General features: G+C 55.1%; 1 protein-coding gene across 1 annotated transcript; it reads right to left on the bottom strand.

The window, feature by feature from the left end:
• Positions 1-6,606: 6,606 nt before the first annotated feature.
• On the bottom strand, positions 6,607-12,981 carry EXOSC4 (exosome component 4). The gene is made up of 3 exons (XM_040352081.1): positions 12,655-12,981; positions 9,319-9,525; positions 6,607-7,182 (listed from the first exon to the last, which is right to left on the bottom strand). The coding sequence occupies exons 1-3, from the start codon at positions 12,823-12,825 to the stop codon at positions 6,811-6,813; spliced, it is 750 nt and encodes a 249-aa protein (XP_040208015.1). The 5' UTR covers positions 12,826-12,981; the 3' UTR covers positions 6,607-6,810.
• Between the last annotated feature and the right edge of the window lie 9,346 nt (positions 12,982-22,327).

Below are 22,327 nucleotides of genomic sequence, written 5' to 3' on the forward strand. Positions count from 1 at the left end.
TGATATATAAGAATGAAATAAAAAAAAGATTGACAATCACTCTGCATTGTTTCCCTGGTGGTCAGTGGAATGTCCCCCCTTACATTGGTGGTCAGTGGAGTGTCCCCTTACATTGGTGGTCAGTGGAATGTCCCCCCTTACATTGGTGGTCAGTGGAGTGTCCCCTTACATTGGTGGTCAGTGGAGTGTCCCCTTACATTGGTGGTCAGTGGAATGTCCCCCCTTACATTGGTGGTCAGTGGAGTGTCCCCTTACATTGGTGGTCAGTGGAGTGTCCCCTTACATTGGTGGTCAGTGGACTGTCCCCCCTTACATTGGTGGTCAGTGGAGTGGGGCTCCCCCTACGGTGTGATGGCGTGGCTCCTCCTACGTTGTGATGGCGGGGCTCCTCCTACGATGTGATGGCGGGGCTCCCTCTACGTTGTGATGGCGGGGCTCCTCCTACGTTGTGATGGCGGGGCTCCTCCTACGTTGTGATGGCGGGGCTCCTCCTACGGTGTGATGGCGTGGCTCCTCCTACGTTGTGATGGCGGGGCTCCTCCTACGTTGTGATGGCGGGGCTCCTCCTACGGTGTGATGGCGTGGCTCCTCCTATGTTGTGATGGCGGGGCTCCTCCTACGTTGTGATGGCGGGGCTCCTCCTACGTTGTGATGGCGGGGCTCCTCCTACGGTGTGATGGCGTGGCTCCTCCTATGTTGTGATGGCGGGGCTCCTCCTACGTTGTGATGGCGGGGCTCCTCCTACGTTGTGATGGCGGGGCTCCCCCTACGATGTGATGGCGGGGCTCCTCCTACATTGTGATGGCGGGGCTCCTCCTACGTTGTGATGGCAGGGCTCCTCCTACATTGTGATGGCGGGGCTCCTCCTACGTTGTGATGGCAGGGCTCCTCCTACGTTGTGATGGCGGGGCTCCCCCTACGGTGTGATGGCGGGGCTCCTCCTATGTTGTGATGACGGGGCTCCTCCTACGTTGTGACGGCGGGGCTCCTCCTACATTGTGATGGCGGGGCTCCTCCTACGTTGTGATGGCGGGGCTCCTCCTACGTTGTGATGGCGGGGCTCCTCCTACGGTGTGATGGCGTGGCTCCTCCTATGTTGTGATGGCGGGGCTCCTCCTATGTTGTGATGGCGGGGCTCCTCCTACGTTGTGATGGCGGGGCTCCTCCTACGTTGTGATGGCGGGGCTCCTCCTACGGTGTGATGGCGTGGCTCCTCCTATGTTGTGATGGCGGGGCTCCTCCTATGTTGTGATGGCGGGGCTCCTCCTACGTTGTGATGGCGGGGCTCCCCCTACGTTGTGATGGCGGGGCTCCCCCTACGATGTGATGGCGGGCTCCTCCTACATTGTGATGGCGGGGCTCCTCCTACGTTGTGATGGCAGGGCTCCTCCTACATTGTGATGGCGGGGCTCCTCCTACGTTGTGATGGCAGGGCTCCTCCTACATTGTGATGGCGGGGCTCCCCCTACGGTGTGATGGCGGGGCTCCTCCTATGTTGTGATGGCGGGGCTCCTCCTACGTTGTGATGGCGGGGCTCCCCCTACGTTGTGATGGCGGGGCTCCCCCTACGATGTGATGGCGGGGCTCCTCCTACATTGTGATGGCGGGGCTCCTCCTACGTTGTGATGGCAGGGCTCCTCCTACATTGTGATGGCGGGGCTCCTCCTACGTTGTGATGGCAGGGCTCCTCCTACATTGTGATGGCGGGGCTCCCCCTACGGTGTGATGGCGGGGCTCCTCCTATGTTGTGATGACGGGGCTCCTCCTACGTTGTGATGGCGGGGCTCCTCCTACATTGTGATGGCGGGGCTCCTCCTACGTTGTGATGGCGTGACTCCTCCTACGTTGTGATGGCGGGGCTCCTCCTACATTGTGATGGCGTGGCTGCTCCTACGTTGTGATGGCGGGGCTCCCCCTACGTTGTGATGGCGTGGCTCCTCCTACGTTGTGATGGCGTGGCTCCTCCTACGTTGTGATGGCGTGGCTCCTCCTACGTTGTGATGCCTTTCTGATGTGAATGGAGAAGTGATCCAGGCTGGAGCTGGGAAGCTCAAGGAGCTCCTGGTGTGGCGCCCCCTGGGGGTGACTTCCCAGAGGAACTTTGAATGACAATTGCGCAGTCGTGCTACACTGTACCCCAACAATTTTTTTATCATTTTGTTCCCACAAATAGAGATTTCTTTTGGTGGCATTTGATCACCTCTGCGATCTTTATTTTTTGCGTAACAACTAAAAAAAGACCGAAAATTGTGAAAAAAAATAAAGTTTTTTTTTTTTTTGTGAATAAGTAAGTTTTCTTCTTCGATTACGGGCACTGATAGGCGGCACTGATAGGCGGCGCTGGTATGCGGCACTCAGGCGGCACTGGGCACTCATAGGAGACACTGATGGGCACTCATGGGTGGCACCGATGGGTACCTATGGGTGGCACAAATGGGCACTGATAGGTGGGCACTGGGCATGGATGGGCACTGATGGACACTGAGGGGTGGCACTTATGGCATCACTTGTGCCCATGTTGCCAGTCAGTGCCCATTTGTGGGCACTGATTGGCATCTTTCTCATTTATTTTTATTTTTTACTGCCCCCTTCCCTGGTGGTCCAGTGTGGGCATCCGAGGGGGGGCTGCGCTGATAAACAATCAGCGCGAACCCCCCCTGTCAGGAGAGCAACCGATCGGCTCTCCTCTACTCGCGTCTGTCAGACGCGAGTGAGGAAGAGCCGATCAATGGATCTTCCTGTTTACATCGTGATCAGCCGTGATTGGACACGGCTGATCACATGGTAAAGAGTCTCCGCCGGAGGCTCTTTACCGAGATCGGAGATGCAGGGTGTCAGACTGAAACCCCGCATCACCGATCGCCGCGATGCGCGCCCCCATGAAATCCTGCAGGACGTCAATTGTATATTGACCGGGCGGGAAGTGGATGGATATATATATATATATATATATATATATATATACTCACCGGACACTTTATTAGGTACACCTGTTCAATTGCTTGGCGATCAGCCAATCACATGGCAGCAACACAATGCATTTAGGCATGTAGACGTGGTGAAGACGACTTGATGAAGTTCAAACTGAGCATCAGAATGGGGAAGAAAGGGGATTTAGGTGACTTTGACCGTGGCATGGTTGTTGGTGGCAGACGGGCTGCTCTGAGTATTTCTCTCGGGGTTTACAGAGAGTAGTGGGGAAAAGAGAAAATATCCAGAGTTGTGTGAAGGAAATTGCATTGTTGAGGTCAGAGGAGAATGGGGCAGACTGGTTCCAGATGATAGACAACAGTAACTCAAATAACCCCTTGTTACACCCGAGGTATGCAGAATACCATCTCTGAACACACAGCACATCCAACCTCGAAGCAGATGGGCTACAGCAGCAGAAGACCACACCGGGTGCCACTCCTGTCAGCTAAGAACAGGAAACTGAGGCTACGATTGGCACAGGATCATTCAAATTGGACAATAGAAGATTGGAAAATCTTGCCGGGTCTGATGAGTCTGGATTTCTGCTGCGACATTCAGATGGTGGGGTCAGAATTTGGCGTCATGGATCCATCCTGCCTTGTATCACCGGGTCAGGCTGGTGGTGGGGGTGGAATGGTGTGGGGGATGGGGTATCACCGGGTCAGGCTGGTGGAGGGGGTGGAATGGTGGGTGGGATGGGGTGACACCGGTTAGGGCTGGTGGTGGGGGGGATGGGCACACTTTGGGCCCCCCCCATGGTTTAATCACCAATCTCTGAGGAACGTATTCAACACCTTGTTGTATCTATTCCACCAAGAATGAAGGCAAAAGGGGGTCCAACCCACTACTAGCAAGGTGTACAGTTGCCTTGAAAAAGTATTCATACCCCTTGAAATTCCCCACACTTCTTGTCACTCTTCCATAAAGGGCAGATTTGTGGAGAGACCACTAATAGTTGTCCTGTGGACAGATTCTCCCCCCTGAGCTGTGCAGCTCCTCCAGAGTTACCATGGGCCTCTTGGCTGCTTCTCTGATGAATGCTCTCCTTGCCCGGTCAGTTTAGGTGGACGGCCATGTCTTGGTAGGTTTGCGGTTGTGCCATACTCTTTCCATTTTCCGATGATGGATTGAACAGAAGCTCCGTGAGATCTTCAAAGCTTGGGAGATTTTTTTATAACCTAACCCTGCTTTATACTTCTCCACAGCTTTATCCCTGACCTGTCTGGTGTGTTCCTTGGCCTTCATGATGCTGTTTGTTTACCAAGGTTCTCTAACAAGCCTCTGAGGGCTTCACAGAACAGCTGTATTTATTCTGAGATTACGTGACACACAGGTGGACTCTATTTACTAATTAGGTGACTTCTGAAGGCAATTGGTTCCTCTAGATTGTAGTTGGGGGTATCAGAGTAAAGGGGGCGCCATACAAATGCCCCTCCCCCCACACTTTTCACATATTTATTTGTATAATTTTCCTTCCACTTCACAATTATGTGACACTTTGTGTTGGTCCATCACATAAAATACATTTATGTTTTTTGGCTGCAACGCGACAAAATGTGGGAATAGGGGGTATGAATACTTTATCATGGCACTCTACCCAATAAAGTGGCCGGTGAGTGTACGTGGCACCTGGGTGTAAATGTTCACCGGGCGAGCTGCTGGTGGGAACAATTTCTATGAGATCTTAGAGATCAGCTTTACACCCTTTATAAGAAGAACTCAAGCTTTTCACACCATTTACAGGCCAAGCTGGCCCACACTGAGACGCGAGGCCGCTGGATGTGCGGTATACACGGCATGGAGCTGCGGCTCTGTATGCAGCCCACCGTACTGTGTTCCGGGTTGGAGCCGACACTTCCTGCCTCATACCCGGAACATAGGAGATTCTACAGCAGCGGAGCTCAGCCAATCAGAGCGAGCGATGTATTCTATCAATGTCAGAGGTGTGACCTCATCAGCCCGCCTCAGCCAATCAGAGGAAGCTTTGCATTAATTGCTAGAAGACGTCACTTACTCTGAATGGCCAATCAGATGCTCTTTTATGTTCCGGGTATGAGGCAGGAAGTCTTGGCTGGAAACCGGGACACACAGTGCAGTATGTGGCCTCAGCTCTATGGTTTGTACCGCACATCCAGCCGCCTCCCGGGTTAGTGAGGGACCTTGTTTGTTTGCCCCAAAGGAACTTCTGTGTTTCCCTGAAAATAAGCCCCTAGTTTTATATTCAAGTTTGGCAACAAAGGACACAGTAGGGCTTATTTTCGGGGTAGGTCTCGTCGTGCCATGTGCCGTCTTCTCTCCCTGCCTGTCAAGAATCCCCCCGAGGAAAAGTGTTTGTAAAATGTTAGAATCCATTCTATTACAGTATTATATCATGTGAACTGTGTGTTTCTGTGATTGTGCCAAATGCCTTCTTATAGCGCTGCTCTGCGTTTCCGTGACCCGCCGGAGCTCTCTTGCCCGCTCTGGGCACTGGAGAGGGACTGCCCGAGATCCCCCGCTGACAGCTGGGAGAAGAGGAGAGCAGCAGGAGACCAACTGAGCGCCGCTTTATTGGCCGCTCTCTTCCCCCGCTTTCAAGCACTGCAGAGGGAGGGGCCAAGATCCCCCGCTGGAAGAAGAGGAGAGCAGCCGAGCACCGCTTGGCACCTCCATGGCCTGCCAGAGCTCTTACCTGCTGAGTACTGGAGAGGGAGGGACCGAGATCCCCCTCTGGGAGAAGAGGAGAGTATCTGAGCGCCGCTTGGAGCTTCCATGGCCCGCAGGAACTCTCTTCCCTGCTCCGAGTACTGCAGAGGGAGGGTCCGAGATCCCCCGCTGACAGCTGGAAGAAGAGGAGAGCAGCTGATGCCGCTTGGGACTGCCATGGCCCGCTGGAGCTCTTCTCTGCTGATTACTGGAGAGGGAGGGACCAAGATCCCCCACTGGGAGAAGAGGAGAGGAGCCGAGCGCCGCTTGGAGCTTCCATGGCCCACAGGAGCGCTCTTTCCCGCTCCGAGTACTGCAGAGGGAGGGCCCGAGATCCCCCGCTGACAGCTGGAAGAAGAGGAGCGCAGCAGGAGATCAGCTGAGCGCCGCATTAATGGCCACTCTCTTCCCCGCATCAAGCTCTGCAAAGGGAGGGGCCGAGATCTCCCGCTGACAGCTGGGAGAAGAGCGGTGGGAGGTCAGCTGAGCGGCGCTATACCGAAGGTATTTGGCACGATTAGATTACAGAAACACAGATTACATCATATAATACTGTAATAGAGTAGATTCTGGCATTTTACACTAGGGCTTATTTTCGGGGGTGGGGCTTATATTGCGGTCCTTCCCGGAAAATCACACGTCTTATTTCGGGGGAAACACATTATGCAATTGTGTGAAAAGCTGGAGTTCTTCTTTAATTTCTCTAGGAAGTTGGGCGACATGAATTCAATCAACAAAAAATAAATAAAAATTTCCAATATGATACAAAATATGTTTCTTTATTAAACTATTGATGAAAAAAACAAAAAACACATTTCTATAAACCAGAGGGTCGTGTCAATTTAGTGGCCCAGATATTTATGGGCCAAAAAATAAATAAATCAGTTCTGTGTGCTCAACCTGCGGCCCTCCAGCTGTTGTGGAACTACAAGTCCCATGAGGCATTGCAAGACCGAGTTACAAGCATGACTCCCCAAGTGAAAGGCATGCTGGGACTGTAGCTCCGCAACAGCTGGAGGGCTGCAAGTTGAGCCCCCATGTGTGGTAGAGTTCTTCTGGGCACGTGCCTGGTAAAGTCCCCGTACATCCATCTCCACCTCAATTGTGGAAGGAGAACGTCCTCCTAAAACCGGGGGACGGGAGCGGCGGCCATTACGACGAGCCGCGGTCTCCCAGCAGCGCGGTGGTCTCCTGCAGATGCTCCCTGACGGCCTGGTCCAGGACGGCGTACACGTCCTTGCAGGCTTTGGTGGCCGCGTCCATGACGCGCTCCAGGTGATCCTCGTGGAGCCGCGAGTTCATTTCCAGCAGCGCTATCCGGTCAGATTTCGGCAACAAAGCCAACGCCAGCTGAGGGCCCCCGGCCGCCTCCTCGATGTAACTCAAGTCCACCAGCGGCGTGTCCTCGATGAAGCCGGCCGAGCATGCGCACACGTAATCCCTCATGGGGATGCCGGCGTCGATCACCGCCAGAGTGGCCGCGTTCACAGAGGTGCAGTAATTCCCGCCGTCCGCCTGGAGGATCTGAAATATAAAGACGCGATAATCAATGGAGAGCGGAGTCCGCGTCTATGTCTTTACATATTAAAGGGCCACTCCACCCACAGCACTCTACAATTACAATATAGCCAGGTACAAAAAAAATGAAGTGCTTGACCCCTTCAATACCGCGCCCCCCCGCCCCCCCCCCAATTTTCACTGCTGTCACACTCTGAATGACAATTGTAACACTGTACCCATGAGATTTTTATCTTTTCTTTTTCACACAAATAGAACTTTCTTTTGGTCGTATTTACTCATCACCATCTCATCATCATTTGGTAAAAAAAAAAAAATTCATAGTTTGTGATAAAACTTTGCAAAGGTACATTTTCTCCTTCACTGATGAGGCGGCACATGGCGGGGCACGGGCGAGGCGGCACCGGCGGGGCGAGGGGGCACCGACGGGGCGGCACCGGCGGGGCACAGGCGACGGGGCACAGGCGACGGGGCGGCACCGACGGGGCACAGGCGACACCGACGGGGCACAGGCGACAACGACGGGGCACAGGCGACAACGACGGGGCACAGGCGACAACGACGGGGCACAGGCGACAACGACGGGGCACAGGCGATTGGGCGGCAACGACGGGGCACAGGCGATTGGGCGGCAACGACGGGGCACAGGCGATTGGGCGGCAACGACGGGGCACAGGCGATTGGGCGGCAACGACGGGGCACAGGCGATTGGGCGGCAACGACGGGGCACAGGCGATTGGGCGGCAACGACGGGGCACAGGCGATTGGGCGGCAACGACGGGGCACAGGCGATTGGGCGGCAACGACGGGGCACAGGCGATTGGGCGGCAACGACGGGGCACAGGCGATTGGGCGGCAACGACGGGGCACAGGCGATTGGGCGGCAACGACGGGGCACAGGCGACGGGGCGGCAACGACGGGGCACAGGCGACGGGGCGGCAACGACGGGGCGGCAACGACGGGGCGGCAACGACGGGGCACAGGCGACGGGGCACAGGCGACGGGGTGGCAACGACGGGGCACAGGCGACGACGGGGCACAGGTGACGGGGCGGCAACGACGGGGCACAGGCAACGGGGCGGCGACACCGACGATCAGTTCCTTTCATGCCAATAACCAGCTGTGATTGGCCCTTTACCCTGATCTGTGATCAGCTTTGTCTGATAAACACAGCAATCACAGAGCGCACCACAGAGGGTGTGCGAGGGGCGCGGTTCTGGGAAAGTCTGACACCCTCCCAGAGCTGGACGGGCCGCGCTGTAGCCATCATTAAAATTATAGTGCAGTCGGGAAGCGGTTAATAATTGTTAGAGACGTTAACCCCTTCCCTGCCAGTATAATTTATACAGTGACAGTGCACTTGGTGATATTGGTGTGACTGGTCCCCAGAAAGTGTCACTTGGTTCGCCGCAGTCCCTCCAAAAAAAAAATGTAAACAAATGAAAAAAAAAAAAAAAGCTGATCGCCGCCATTAATAGTAAAAAAAAAAAAAAGTCACTGACCTATCCTAGTTTGCAGACGCGATAACATTTTGTGGAAACCAATCAATATATTGAAGAGGTTAAAGTTGCGCACGCTCCTGGAACGGCGACAAACCTAAAACTCTCCAAAGACGACGCTTTAAACTCCTTTTACAGGTAACATCAGGGGGTCCTCAAACTGCGGCCCGCCAGGGTGATTTACCCCCCGACCCACAGACTGCCCCTTCCATAAGATCGCAGCACTTCACCCCCTCCCCCACATTATTCACATAAGACAGGAAACATGACAGGTCCGGACAAAGGGCCATCTGATAACCAATCACCCGCTTCTTAACCTGAAAAGTCCCGCCCTCTTTGTCCGGACCTGTCATGTTTCCTGTCTTATGTGAATAAGGTGGGGGAGGGGCAGTCTGCGGGTCGGGGGGTAAATCACCCTGGTGGGTTGTAGTTTGAGGCCCCCTGATGTAACCTGTAAATAAAAAAAGTTTAAAGCGTCGCCTGTGGAGATTTTTAGGTTTGGCGCCATTCTAGGAGCGTGCGCAACTTTAAAGAGCGACATGTTGGGTATCTATTTACTCGGCGTAACGTCATCTTTTATATTTTACAGGGAAATTGGTGTATAGATTGTGTTGGGGCAGGAATGGCGTCCACCTCCCTCACCTGTACGTAGATGTCGATCTGGGAGCGCGGGTATTGCTGGGTGAGGATGGCCGCCTCGAACGTTTGCTTGAGGTGAATGGTCATCTCGGTGGACTTGCGGTCTCCATGGGGGCGTCGCTTCCTCTCCGCCGTGCTGAAGGTGGCCATACTGAACTGACAGTTCACCACCGCCCGGTCATGGAGGGTCTTACTGCGAGGACCTCGGATCTACAGAGCGGGGGAGGAAAACGGTCAGGATCTACGAGTGACACACACAGCGACCCCCCCCCATGTCATGTGTCCCCCCCCTCCACACAATGACCCCCCCATGTCATGTCCCCCCCCTCCACACAGCGAACCCCCCATGTCATGTCCCCCCCCCCTCCACACAGCGAACCCCCCATGTCATGTCCCCCCCCCTCCACACAGCGAACCCCCCATGTCATGTCCCCCCCCCCTCCACACAGCGAACCCCCCATGTCATGTCCCCCCCCTCCACACAGCGACCCCCCCATGTCATGTGTCCCCCCCTCCACACAGCGACCCCCCCATGTCATGTGTCCCCCCCTCCACACAGCGACCCCCCATGTCATGTGTCTCCCCCCTCCATGTCATGTGTCCCCCCCTCCACACAGCGACCCCTCCCCATATGTCATGTCCCCCCTCCACACAGCGACCCCTCCCCATATGTCATGACATGTCCCCCCCCTCCACACAGCGACCCCTCCCATATGTCATGACATGTCCCCCCCCCTCCACACAGCGACCCCTCCCATATGTCATGACATGTCCCCCCCCCTCCACACAGCGACCCCTCCCATATGTCATGACATGTCCCCCCCTCCACACAGCGACCCCTCCCATATGTCATGACATGTCCCCCCCTCCACACAGCGACCCCTCCCATATGTCATGACATGTCCCCCCCTCCACACAGCGACCCCTCCCATATGTCATATGTCATGACATGTCCCCCCTTCCACACAGCGACCCCTCCCATATGTCATGACATGTCCCCCCCCCCTCCACACAGCGACCCCTCCCATATGTCATGACATGTCCCCCCCCCCCTCCACACAGCGACCCCTCCCATATGTCATGACATGTCCCCCCCCCTCCACACAGCGACCCCTCCCATATGTCATGACATGTCCCCCCCCCTCCACACAGCGACCCCTCCCATATGTCATGACATGTCCCCCCCCCCTCCACACAGCGACCCCTCCCATATGTCATGACATGTCCCCCCCCTCCACACAGCGACCCCTCCCATATGTCATGACATGTCCCCCCCTCCACACAGCGACCCCTCCCATATGTCATGACATGTCCCCCCCCCCTCCACACAGCGACCCCTCCCATATGTCATGACATGTCCACCCCCCCCTCCACACAGCGACCCCTCCCATATGTCTTGACATGTCCCCCCTCCTCCACACAGCGTTCCTCCCATATGTCATGACATGTCCCCCCCTCCACACAGCGACCCCTCCCATATGTCATGACATGCCCCCCCCCCTCCACACAGCGACCCCTCCCATATGTCATGACATGTCCCCCCCCCTCCACACAGCGTTCCTCCCATATGTCATGACATGTCCCCCCCCTCCTCACAGCGACCCCTCCCATATGTCATGACATGTCCCCCCCCCCTCCACACAGCGACCCCTCCCATATGTCATGACATGTCCCCCCCCCCTCCACACAGCGACCCCTCCCATATGTCATGACATGTCCCCCCCCCCACACAGCGACCCCTCCCATATGTCATGACATGTCCCCCCCTCCACACAGCGACCCCTCCCATATGTCATGACATGTCCCCCCCTCCACACAGCGACCCCTCCCATATGTCATGACATGTCCCCCCCTCCACACAGCGACCCCTCCCATATGTCATGACATGTCCCCCCCCTCCACACAGCGACCCCTCCCATATGTCATGACATGTCCCCCCCTCCACACAGCGACCCCTCCCATGTGTCATATGTCATGACATGTCCCCCCCTCCACACAGCGACCCCTCCCATATGTCATGACATGTCCCCCCCCCCTCCACACAGCGACCCCTCCCATATGTCATGACATGTCCCCCCCCCTCCACACAGCGACCCCTCCCATATGTCATGACATGTCCCCCCCCCCCCTCCACACAGCGACCCCTCCCATATGTCATGTCCCCCCCCCTCCACACAGCGACCCCTCCCATATGTCATGACATGTCCCCCCCCCCCTCCACACAGCGACCCCTCCCATATGTCATGACATGTCCCCCCCCTCCACACAGCGACCCCTCCCATATGTCATGACATGTCCCCCCCCCCTCCACACAGCGACCCCTCCCATATGTCATGACATGTCCCCCCCCCCCTCCACACAGCGACCCCTCCCATATGTCATGACATGTCCACCCCCCCCTCCACACAGCGACCCCTCCCATATGTCATGACATGTCCCCCCCTCCACACAGCGACCCCTCCCATATGTCTTGACATGTCCCCCCTCCTCCACACAGCGTTCCTCCCATATGTCATGACATGTCCCCCCCTCCACACAGCGACCCCTCCCATATGTCATGACATGCCCCCCCCCCCCTCCACACAGCGACCCCTCCCATATGTCATGACATGTCCCCCCCCTCCACACAGCGTTCCTCCCATATGTCATGACATGTCCCGCCCCCCTCCACACAGCGACCCCTCCCATATGTCATGACATGTCCCCCCTCCACACAGCGACCCCTCCCATATGTCATGACATGTCCCCCCCTCCACACAGCGACCCCTCCCCATATGTCATGACATGTCCCCCCCCCTCCACACAGCGACCCCTCCCATATGTCATGACATGTCCCCCCCCCCTCCACACAGCGACCCCTCCCATATGTCATGACATGTCCCCCCCCCCTCCACACAGCGTTCCTCCCATATGTCATGACATGTCCCCCCCCTCCACACAGCGACCCCTCCCATATGTCATGACATGTCCCCCCTCCACACAGCGACCCCTCCCATATGTCATGACATGTCCCCCCTCCACACAGCGACCCCTCCCATATGTCATGACATGTCCCCCCCTCCACACAGCGACCCCTCCCCATATGTCATGACATGTCCCCCCCCCCTCCACACAGCGTTCCTCCCATATGTCATGACATGTCCCCCCCCCTCCACACAGCGACCCCTCCCATATGTCATGACATGTCCCCCCTCCACACAGCGACCCCTCCCATATGTCATGACATGTCCCCCCTCCACACAGCGACCCCTCCCCATATGTCATGACATGTCCCCCCCCCTCCACACAGCGACCCCCCCCCCACACACATTGTCCCCCGCCCCCATGTCCCCCCCTCACCTCATGAGGCCCGTACACGGTGGCCAGCGCCTTGGTGTTCCCCTGCTCTACATAGGCCGATCCGTCCGCCTGTTCGAACACCCCCATCCGGCACTGAATCTTCCGGAGCTCCGCCGGCCTCCTCCCGTCCTGCCGGAACCCTTCATCGGAGAGCAGCTCCAGTCCCGCCATCACCGAGCACACACGTGTAGAGAACCCCAACTTCCGGACACACGCCTCACTTCCGGGAAACTTTAGTAACTTCCGACAGGCTTCAGACACTTCCGGTCTATCCTTCGTCCCGTTTCTCTTTGATCTAACTCGTCACTTCCGGTCTATCCCGTTTACCTCCCGTAACTCGCTGATCCGCACCGCCTTTCCTCACATCCGGCCTATCTGTCACACACACCCTCCACTCACTGATTTCCTTGGTCGTCACTTCCGGTGACGGTTCCCTAGTCTGAATGGAGGCAGAAGGGGGCGTTGGGGGTGGGGGGTGAGGTTTGCTCACATGGCGGGGGATTCCCTTTCGTTTCTTTATTTGGAGAGGCAACAGGAAGTGAGATGGAATCCCAAGTGTAGTTGTCACCACCATAGGTGTCCCCGTTGGAAGGTTTCCCCTCACTTCCTGTTCTGGTGACAACTGTAATATGTTTTGCTGCAGTATAAATGGAGGAGAAAAGCCCCCTGGATGGGACTCCCATAATTTGATGACTCTCACTGCTGCATCTTATTCTAAAATACAATGATCTTTACATACAACGTGATTCCCCCACCCCAGAGGAGAATAGGAGGACCTGGCTCTTATGGTGGCAATCTCCCACCATGTGAGTGACATCATAGAGACAGGGTCTCTCAGGATCCAGAAGAGGAGTGACATCATAGAGATGGGGGGGCTCTCAGGATCCAGAAGAGGAGTGACATCATAGAGATGGGGGCTCTCAGGATCCAGAAGAGGAGTGACATCATAGAGATGGGGGCTCTCAGGATCCAGAAGAGGAGTGACATCATAGAGATGGGGGGCTCTCAGGATCCAGAAGAGGAGTGACATCATAGAGATGGGGGGGCTCTCAGGATCCAGAAGAGGAGTGACATCATAGAGATGGGGGTCTCTCAGGATCCAGAAGAGGAGTGACATCATAGAGATGGGGGCTCTCAGGATCCAGAAGAGGAGTGACATCATAGAGATGGGGGCTCTCAGGATCCAGAAGAGGAGTGACATCATAGAGATGGGGGGGCTCTCAGGATCCAGAAGAGGAGTGACATCATAGAGATGGGGGCTCTCAGGATCCAGAAGAGGAGTGACATCATAGAGATGGGGGCTCTCAGGATCCAGAAGAGGAGTGACATCATAGAGATGGGGGGCTCTCAGGATCCAGAAGAGGAGTGACATCATAGAGATGGGGGGGCTCTCAGGATCCAGAAGAGGAGTGACATCATAGAGATGGGGGGGCTCTCAGGATCCAGAAGAGGAGTGACATCATAGAGATGGGGGTCTCTCAGGATCCAGAAGAGGAGTGACATCATAGAGATGGGGGCTCTCAGGATCCAGAAGAGGAGTGACATCATAGAGATGGGGGCTCTCAGGATCCAGAAGAGGAGTGACATCATAGAGATGGGGGGCTCTCAGGATCCAGAAGAGGAGTGACATCATAGAGATGGGGGGCTCTCAGGATCCAGAAGAGGAGTGACATCATAGAGATGGGGGGCTCATGGTACAGAAGAGGAGTGACATCATAGAGATGGGGGCTCTCAGGATCCAGAAGAGGAGTGACATCATAGAGATGGGGGCTCTCAGGATCCAGAAGAGGAGTGACATCATAGAGATGGGGGCTCTCAGGATCCAGAAGAGGAGTGACATCATAGAGATGGGGGGCTCTCAGGATCCAGAAGAGGAGTGACATAGAGATGGGGGGGCTCTCAGGATCCAGAAGAGGAATGACATCATAGAGATGGGGGGGCTCTCAGGATCCAGAAGAGGAGTGACATCATAGAGATGGGGGCTCTCAGGATCCAGAAGAGGAGTGACATCATAGAGATGGGTGGCTCTCAGGATCCAGAAGAGGAGTGACATCATAGAGATGGGGGCTCTCAGGATCCAGAAGAGGAGTGACATCATAGAGATGGGGGTCTCTCAGGATCCAGAAGAGGAGTGACATCATAGAGATGGGGGGCTCTCAGGATCCAGAAGAGGAGTGACATCATAGAGATGGGGGTCTCAGGATCCAGAAGAGGAGTGACATCATAGAGATGGGGGCTCTCAGGATCCAGAAGAGGAGTGACATCATAGAGATGGGGGGCTCATGGTACAGAAGAGGAGTGACATCATAGAGATGGGGGCTCTCAGGATCCAGAAGAGGAGTGACATCATAGAGATGGGGGCTCTCAGGATCCAGAAGAGGAGTGACATCATAGAGATGGGGGCTCTCAGGATCCAGAAGAGGAGTGACATCATAGAGATGGGGGGCTCTCAGGATCCAGAAGAGGAGTGACATCATAGAGATGGGTGGCTCTCAGGATCCAGAAGAGGAGTGACATCATAGAGATGGGGGCTCTCAGGATCCAGAAGAGGAGTGACATCATAGAGATGGGGGCTCTCAGGATCCAGAAGAGGAGTGACATCATAGAGATGGGGGGCTCTCAGGATCCAGAAGAGGAGTGACATCATAGAGATGGGGGGCTCTCAGGATCCAGAAGAGGAGTGACATCATAGAGATGGGGGGCTCATGGTACAGAAGAGGAGTGACATCATAGAGATGGGGGCTCTCAGGATCCAGAAGAGGAGTGACATCATAGAGATGGGGGCTCTCAGGATCCAGAAGAGGAGTGACATCATAGAGATGGGGGCTCTCAGGATCCAGAAGAGGAGTGACATCATAGAGATGGGGGGCTCTCAGGATCCAGAAGAGGAGTGACATAGAGATGGGGGGGCTCTCAGGATCCAGAAGAGGAATGACATCATAGAGATGGGGGGGCTCTCAGGATCCAGAAGAGGAGTGACATCATAGAGATGGGGGCTCTCAGGATCCAGAAGAGGAGTGACATCATAGAGATGGGTGGCTCTCAGGATCCAGAAGAGGAGTGACATCATAGAGATGGGGGGCTCTCAGGATCCAGAAGAGGAGTGACATCATAGAGATGGGGGGCTCTCAGGATCCAGAAGAGGAGTGACATCATAGAGATGGGGGTCTCAGGATCCAGAAGAGGAGTGACATCATAGAGATGGGGGCTCTCAGGATCCAGAAGAGGAGTGACATCATAGAGATGGGGGGCTCATGGTACAGAAGAGGAGTGACATCATAGAGATGGGGGCTCTCAGGATCCAGAAGAGGAGTGACATCATAGAGATGGGGGCTCTCAGGATCCAGAAGAGGAGTGACATCATAGAGATGGGGGCTCTCAGGATCCAGAAGAGGAGTGACATCATAGAGATGGGGGGCTCTCAGGATCCAGAAGAGGAGTGACATCATAGAGATGGGTGGCTCTCAGGATCCAGAAGAGGAGTGACATCATAGAGATGGGGGCTCTCAGGATCCAGAAGAGGAGTGACATCATAGAGATGGGGGGCTCATGGTACAGAAGAGGAGTGACATCATAGAGATGGGGGCTCTCAGGATCCAGAAGAGGAGTGACATCATAGAGATGGGGGCTCTCAGGATCCAGAAGAGGAGTGACATCATAGAGATGGGGGCTCTCAGGATCCAGAAGAGGAGTGACATCATAGAGATGGGGGTCTCTCAGGATCCAGAAGAGGAGTGACATCATAGAGATGGGGGGGCTCTCAGGATCCAGAAGAGGAGTGACATCATAGAGATGGGGGCTCTCAGGATCCAGAAGAGGAGTGACATCATAGAGATGGGGGGCTCATGGTACAGAAGAGGAGTGACATCATAGAGATGGGGGCTCTCAGGATCCAGAAGAGGAGTGACATCATAGAGATGGGGGCTCTCAGGATCCAGAAGAGGAGTGACATCATAGAGATGGGGGCTCTCAGGATCCAGAAGAGGAGTGACATCATAGAGATGGGGGTCTCTCAGGATCCAGAAGAGGAGTGACATCATAGAGATGGGGGGCTCATGGTACAGAAGAGGAGTGACATCATAGAGATGGGGGCTCTCAGGATCCAGAAGAGGAGTGACATCATAGAGACAGGGTCTCTCAGGATCCAGAAGAGGAGTGACATCATAGAGATGGGTGGCTCTCAGGATCCAGAAGAGGAGTGACATCATAGAGATGGGGGCTCTCAGGATCCAGAAGAGGAGTGACATCATAGAGATGGGGGGGCTCTCAGGATCCAGAAGAGGAGTGACATCATAGAGATGGGGGGGGGGCTCTCAGGATCCAGAAGAGGAGTGACATAGAGATGGGGGGGCTCTCAGGATCCAGAAGAGGAGTGACATCATAGAGATGGGGGGCTCTCAGGAACCAGAAGAGGAGTGACATCATAGAGATGGGGGCTCTCAGGATCCAGAAGAGGAGTGACATCATAGAGATGGGGGGGCTCTCAGGATCCAGAAGAGGAGTGACATCATAGAGATGGGGGGGCTCTTAGGATCCAGAAGAGGAGTGACATCATAGAGATGGGGGCTCTCAGGATCCAGAAGAGGAGTGACATCATAGAGATGGGGTCTCTGAGGATCCAGAAGTGGAGTGACATCATAGAGATGGGGGGGCTCTCAGGATCCAGAAGAGGAGTGACATCATAGAGATGGGGGCTCTCAGGATCCAGAAGAGGAGTGACATCATAGAGATGGGGGCTCTCAGGATCCAGAAGAGGAGTGACATCATAGAGATGGGGTCTCTCAGGATCCAGAAGAGGAGTGACATCATAGAGATGGGGGGGCTCTCACGATCCAGAAGAGGAGTGACATCATAGAGATGGGGGGCTCTCAGGATCCAGAAGAGGAGTGACATCATAGAGATGGGGGGCTCTCAGGATCCAGAAGAGGAGTGACATCATAGAGGTGGGGGGGCTCCCAGGATCCAGAAGAGGAGTGACATCATAGAGACAGGGTCTCTGAGGATCCAGAAGAGGAGTGACATCATAGAGATGGGGGCTCTCAGGATCCAGAAGAGGAGTGACATCATAGAGATGGGGGGCTCTCTGGATCCAGAAGAGGAGTGACATCATAGAGATGGGGGGCTCTCAGGATCCAGAAGAGGAGTGACATCATAGAGATGGGGGGGCTCTCAGGATCCAGAAGAGGAGTGACATCATAGAGATGGGGGCTTTCAGGATCCAGAAGAGGAGTGACATCATAGAGATGGGGGGCTCTCAGGATCCAGAAGAGGAGTGACATCATAGAGATGGGGGGGCTCTCAGGATCCAGAAGAGGAGTGACATCATAGAGATGGGGGCTTTCAGGATCCAGAAGAGGAGTGACATCATAGAGATGGGGTCTCTCAGGATCCAGAAGAGGAGTGACATCATAGAGATGGGGGGGCTCTCAGGATCCAGAAGAGGAGTGACATCATAGAGATGGGGGGCTCTCAGGATCCAGAAGAGGAGTGACATCATAGAGATGGGGGGCTCTCTGGATCCAGAAGAGGAGTGACATCATAGAGATGGGGGGCTCTCAGGATCCAGAAGAGGAGTGACATCATAGAGATGGGGGGGCTCTCAGGATCCAGAAGAGGAGTGACATCATAGAGATGGGGGCTTTCAGGATCCAGAAGAGGAGTGACATCATAGAGATGGGGGGCTCTCAGGATCCAGAAGAGGAGTGACATCATAGAGATGGGGGGGGCTCTCAGGATCCAGAAGAGGAGTGACATCATAGAGATGGGGTCTCTGAGGATCCAGAAGTGGAGTGACATCATAGAGATGGGGGGGCTCTCAGGATCCAGAAGAGGAGTGACATCATAGAGATGGGGGCTCTCAGGATCCAGAAGAGGAGTGACATCATAGAGATGGGGGCTCTCAGGATCCAGAAGAGGAGTGACATCATAGAGATGGGGGGCTCTCAGGATCCAGAAGAGGAGTGACATCATAGAGATGGGGGCTCTCAGGATCCAGAAGAGGAGTGACATCATAGAGATGGGTGGCTCTCAGGATCCAGAAGAGGAGTGACATCATAGAGATGGGTGGCTCTCAGGATCCAGAAGAGGAGTGACATCATAGAGATGGGGGGGCTCTCAGGATCCAGAAGAGGAGTGACATCATAGAGATGGGGGCTTTCAGGATCCAGAAGAGGAGTGACATCATAGAGATGGGGGGCTCTCAGGATCCAGAAGAGGAGTGACATCATAGAGATGGGGGGGCTCTCAGGATCCAGAAGAGGAGTGACATCATAGAGATGGGGGGCTCTCAGGATCCAGAAGAGGAGTGACATCATAGAGATGGGGGGCTCTCTGGATCCAGAAGAGGAGTGACATCATAGAGATGGGGGGCTCTCAGGATCCAGAAGAGGAGTGACATCATAGAGATGGGGGGGCTCTCAGGATCCAGAAGAGGAGTGACATCATAGAGATGGGGGCTTTCAGGATCCAGAAGAGGAGTGACATCATAGAGATGGGGGGCTCTCAGGATCCAGAAGAGGAGTGACATCATAGAGATGGGGGGGCTCTCAGGATCCAGAAGAGGAGTGACATCATAGAGATGGGGGCTCTCAGGATCCAGAAGAGGAGTGACATCATAGAGATGGGGGGCTCTCAGGATCCAGAAGAGGAGTGACATCATAGAGATGGGGGGCTCATGGTACAGGAGAGGAGTGACATCATAGAGATGGGGGGGCTCTCAGGATCCAGAAGAGGAATGACATCATAGAGATGGGGGGGCTCTCAGGATCCAGAAGAGGAGTGACATCATAGAGATGGGGGCTCTCAGGATCCAGAAGAGGAGTGTCATGAATTACCTCGGCCACCAGAGGGCGCTAGCGGCGCATCGGCACGCGCAATGCGCGCGCAACCACGGCATCGCGCTCGTGCACGCGCGCACCGGCGGTAACGGCGCACGGGAGCGCGCACCGGCGGTAACGGCGCGCGGGCACGTGCAGGCGTCCATTTGGCGCCAAAACAACCTACTTAAAGTGTCCTGGGAGCCTGGCCCCTTGCTGTCCGGTCTGCAGCGTTTCCTGAGACCACCTGTACCTGTACCTATACCTGTACCAACTACTCCTGCTTGATCCAGATCCTGATACCCGGCTTGTCTTCGTTGTTCCTGTCTTCCGCCTGCCCTGACCTCGGCTTGCTCTGACCATCCTTCTGCCTGACCCCTGGTACTCCGCTGACCGTCTGTTGCCGACCCGGCTAGTCGACCTCTCTGTTACCTGGGCCTCTCCTGTTACCAGTCCGGCTGCTCCTGCCTATCCAGTCTTCTGGGACCCTGTCCAGTCTTCTGGGACCTGCTGCGGCCAGACTTTCAGAATACCTTCCTTTCCGGCTTACCTGCTGTTCCAGTGCTCCTGCATCCAGGCTGCTACTTACCGGCCTGCACCTGCCTCTCAGAGACTTCCTTGGACTCCGCAGAAGCTCCATCCGGCCCCTGCACCAGCGTCATCCCTGGCGCTTGTGCGACTCTGCATTCCCGCTCCCCTGTCTACTCTACCAGGGGTCCGGGATCAGAGGAGCAACAGCAGCCACTTCCTGCACGTCGGGCTCATCCTTAAGGTACGTGACAGTACCGGACAGCCATGTCCGAGCCCGCGCAGGGAGTGGATCCGATGCAGGAACTCTGCCGCCATTTGGAAGGACTAACCCAGGCCGTCCGAACCCTGCAAGAAGGTTACACACGTCTGGAAAATCGGGTCCAAGCCTTGTCCACTCCTGCCACAGCCTCTGCGACTTCAGGAGCATCCGCTTCGCCATCAGTAATAATGCTGCCACCTGAACCTAAAGTTCCCATGCCCGAGAGGTTTGCGGGAGAACGTAACAAATTCCGAGCCTTCCGCAACGCTTGCGAATTATACTTCGCCCTCCAACCCCGGACTTTCTCTCTGGAAGCTACTAAGGTGGGCTTCGTCGTTTCGCTACTGTCTGGCGAACCGCAAACCTGGGCTCATCGCCTCATGGAGATCAAGGATGAATCACTTGACAACTTAACCGCCTTTTTCCAGGCTATGTCTCTGCTTTATGAGGACCCGCATCAAACCGCCACTGCAGAAGCCGCATTACATGCTCTACAACAGGGTCGCAGACCCGCCGAAGACTATGTGTCCGAATTCCGCAAATGGTGTTCTGACACAACCTGGAACGATTCGGCTCTCTGCTACCAGTTTCGCCTTGGTCTGTCCGAACCGCTAAAGGACGAGCTGGCCCGGGTAGGAGTTCCTGGGACCCTGGACGCTTTAATCAACTTGACCATCCAGATCGATCGACGCCTGAGGGAGCGCAGGACTGAAAGGACCACTGCCCCATCCCGTCCGGTCTGGATGATGCCACGGGTACCTTCCACGTTCAATCCACCTCTACCAGCGCCCACAGCCTCTTCTACCCCTGATAATTCAGAGCCTATGCAGCTAGGCCTCCTTCGCCCTTCACTTACTCCGGAGGAACGACAACGCCGTAGGGCCAACAACCTGTGCCTGTATTGCGGGGAGTCCGGACACTACGTGAGGACCTGTCCTGCCAAGCTGCGTAAGTGTCAATCCTTGTCGTCTGTATCCCTACCTGTCCGTCCAAGCAATTCCACTCATCTGGCTATCCTTGTTTTATTCCAGCTTCCAGGAAGAACTATACAAACCAGCGCCATTATTGATTCAGGAGCCTGTAGCTGCTTTTTGGATCAATCATTTGCCTTCAGATATCAGATTCCTCTCCGCCCCAGGTCTACTGGACTTTCTGTGTACTTAGCAGACGGCTCGGTGTTAAAATCTGGTCCCGTTACCCAGGAGACCCAGCCTCTTGCCACCACCATTGCCGATAACCACCACGAACTCTTATGCTTGGATGTGATCAACTCCCCTCTGTTTCCTGTCATACTGGGAGTACCATGGCTCCAAGTCCACAACCCCCAGATTGACTGGGCCACTGGTAAAATTGACTTCAACTCTCCATTCTGCCGACAGCATTGCCTGCAACTACCGTCTCCACCCCTGCCATTACTCTGTTCGGACTCTGACATTGAGACTCGTCAATCCGTCCCAGAAATTTATCATGACTATCTGGATGTTTTCAGCAAAAAGGGGGCCGAGACCCTCCCACCCCACAGGGCCTATGACTGCCCCATCGAACTCCTCCCTGGTGCCGAAGTCCCCTTCGGAAGGATCTTCCCCTTAACCGGACTTGAACTTGAGACCCTGAAAACCTATATCGATGACAGCTTGAGGAGGGGGTTCATCCGTGCCTCCACGTCACCCGCGGGTGCAGGCATCTTTTTTGTTGAAAAGAAAGATCATTCCCTTCGCCCCTGTGTGGACTACCGGGAACTCAACAAAATAACTATTAAAAACAGATACCCTCTTCCCTTGGTACCCGAACTATTTCAGCGTCTGGGGTCCGCGGTCATTTTTACTAAATTGGACCTCCGAGGGGCCTACAACCTTGTCCGCATACGCGAAGGCGATGAGTGGAAGACCGCCTTCCGTACCCGTTTCGGGCACTTTGAATATCTAGTCATGCCCTTTGGGCTCTGTAATGCTCCGGCAACATTCCAACATTTTGTCAATGACATTTTTAGAGATTATCTGGACCTTTTTGTGATTGTCTATCTGGATGATATCCTAATCTTCTCCCCTTCCCTAGAGAAACACCGTGT

This window comes from Rana temporaria, chromosome 5 (genome assembly GCF_905171775.1).
Source record: "Rana temporaria chromosome 5, aRanTem1.1, whole genome shotgun sequence".
NCBI lineage: Eukaryota > Metazoa > Chordata > Amphibia > Anura > Ranidae > Rana > Rana temporaria.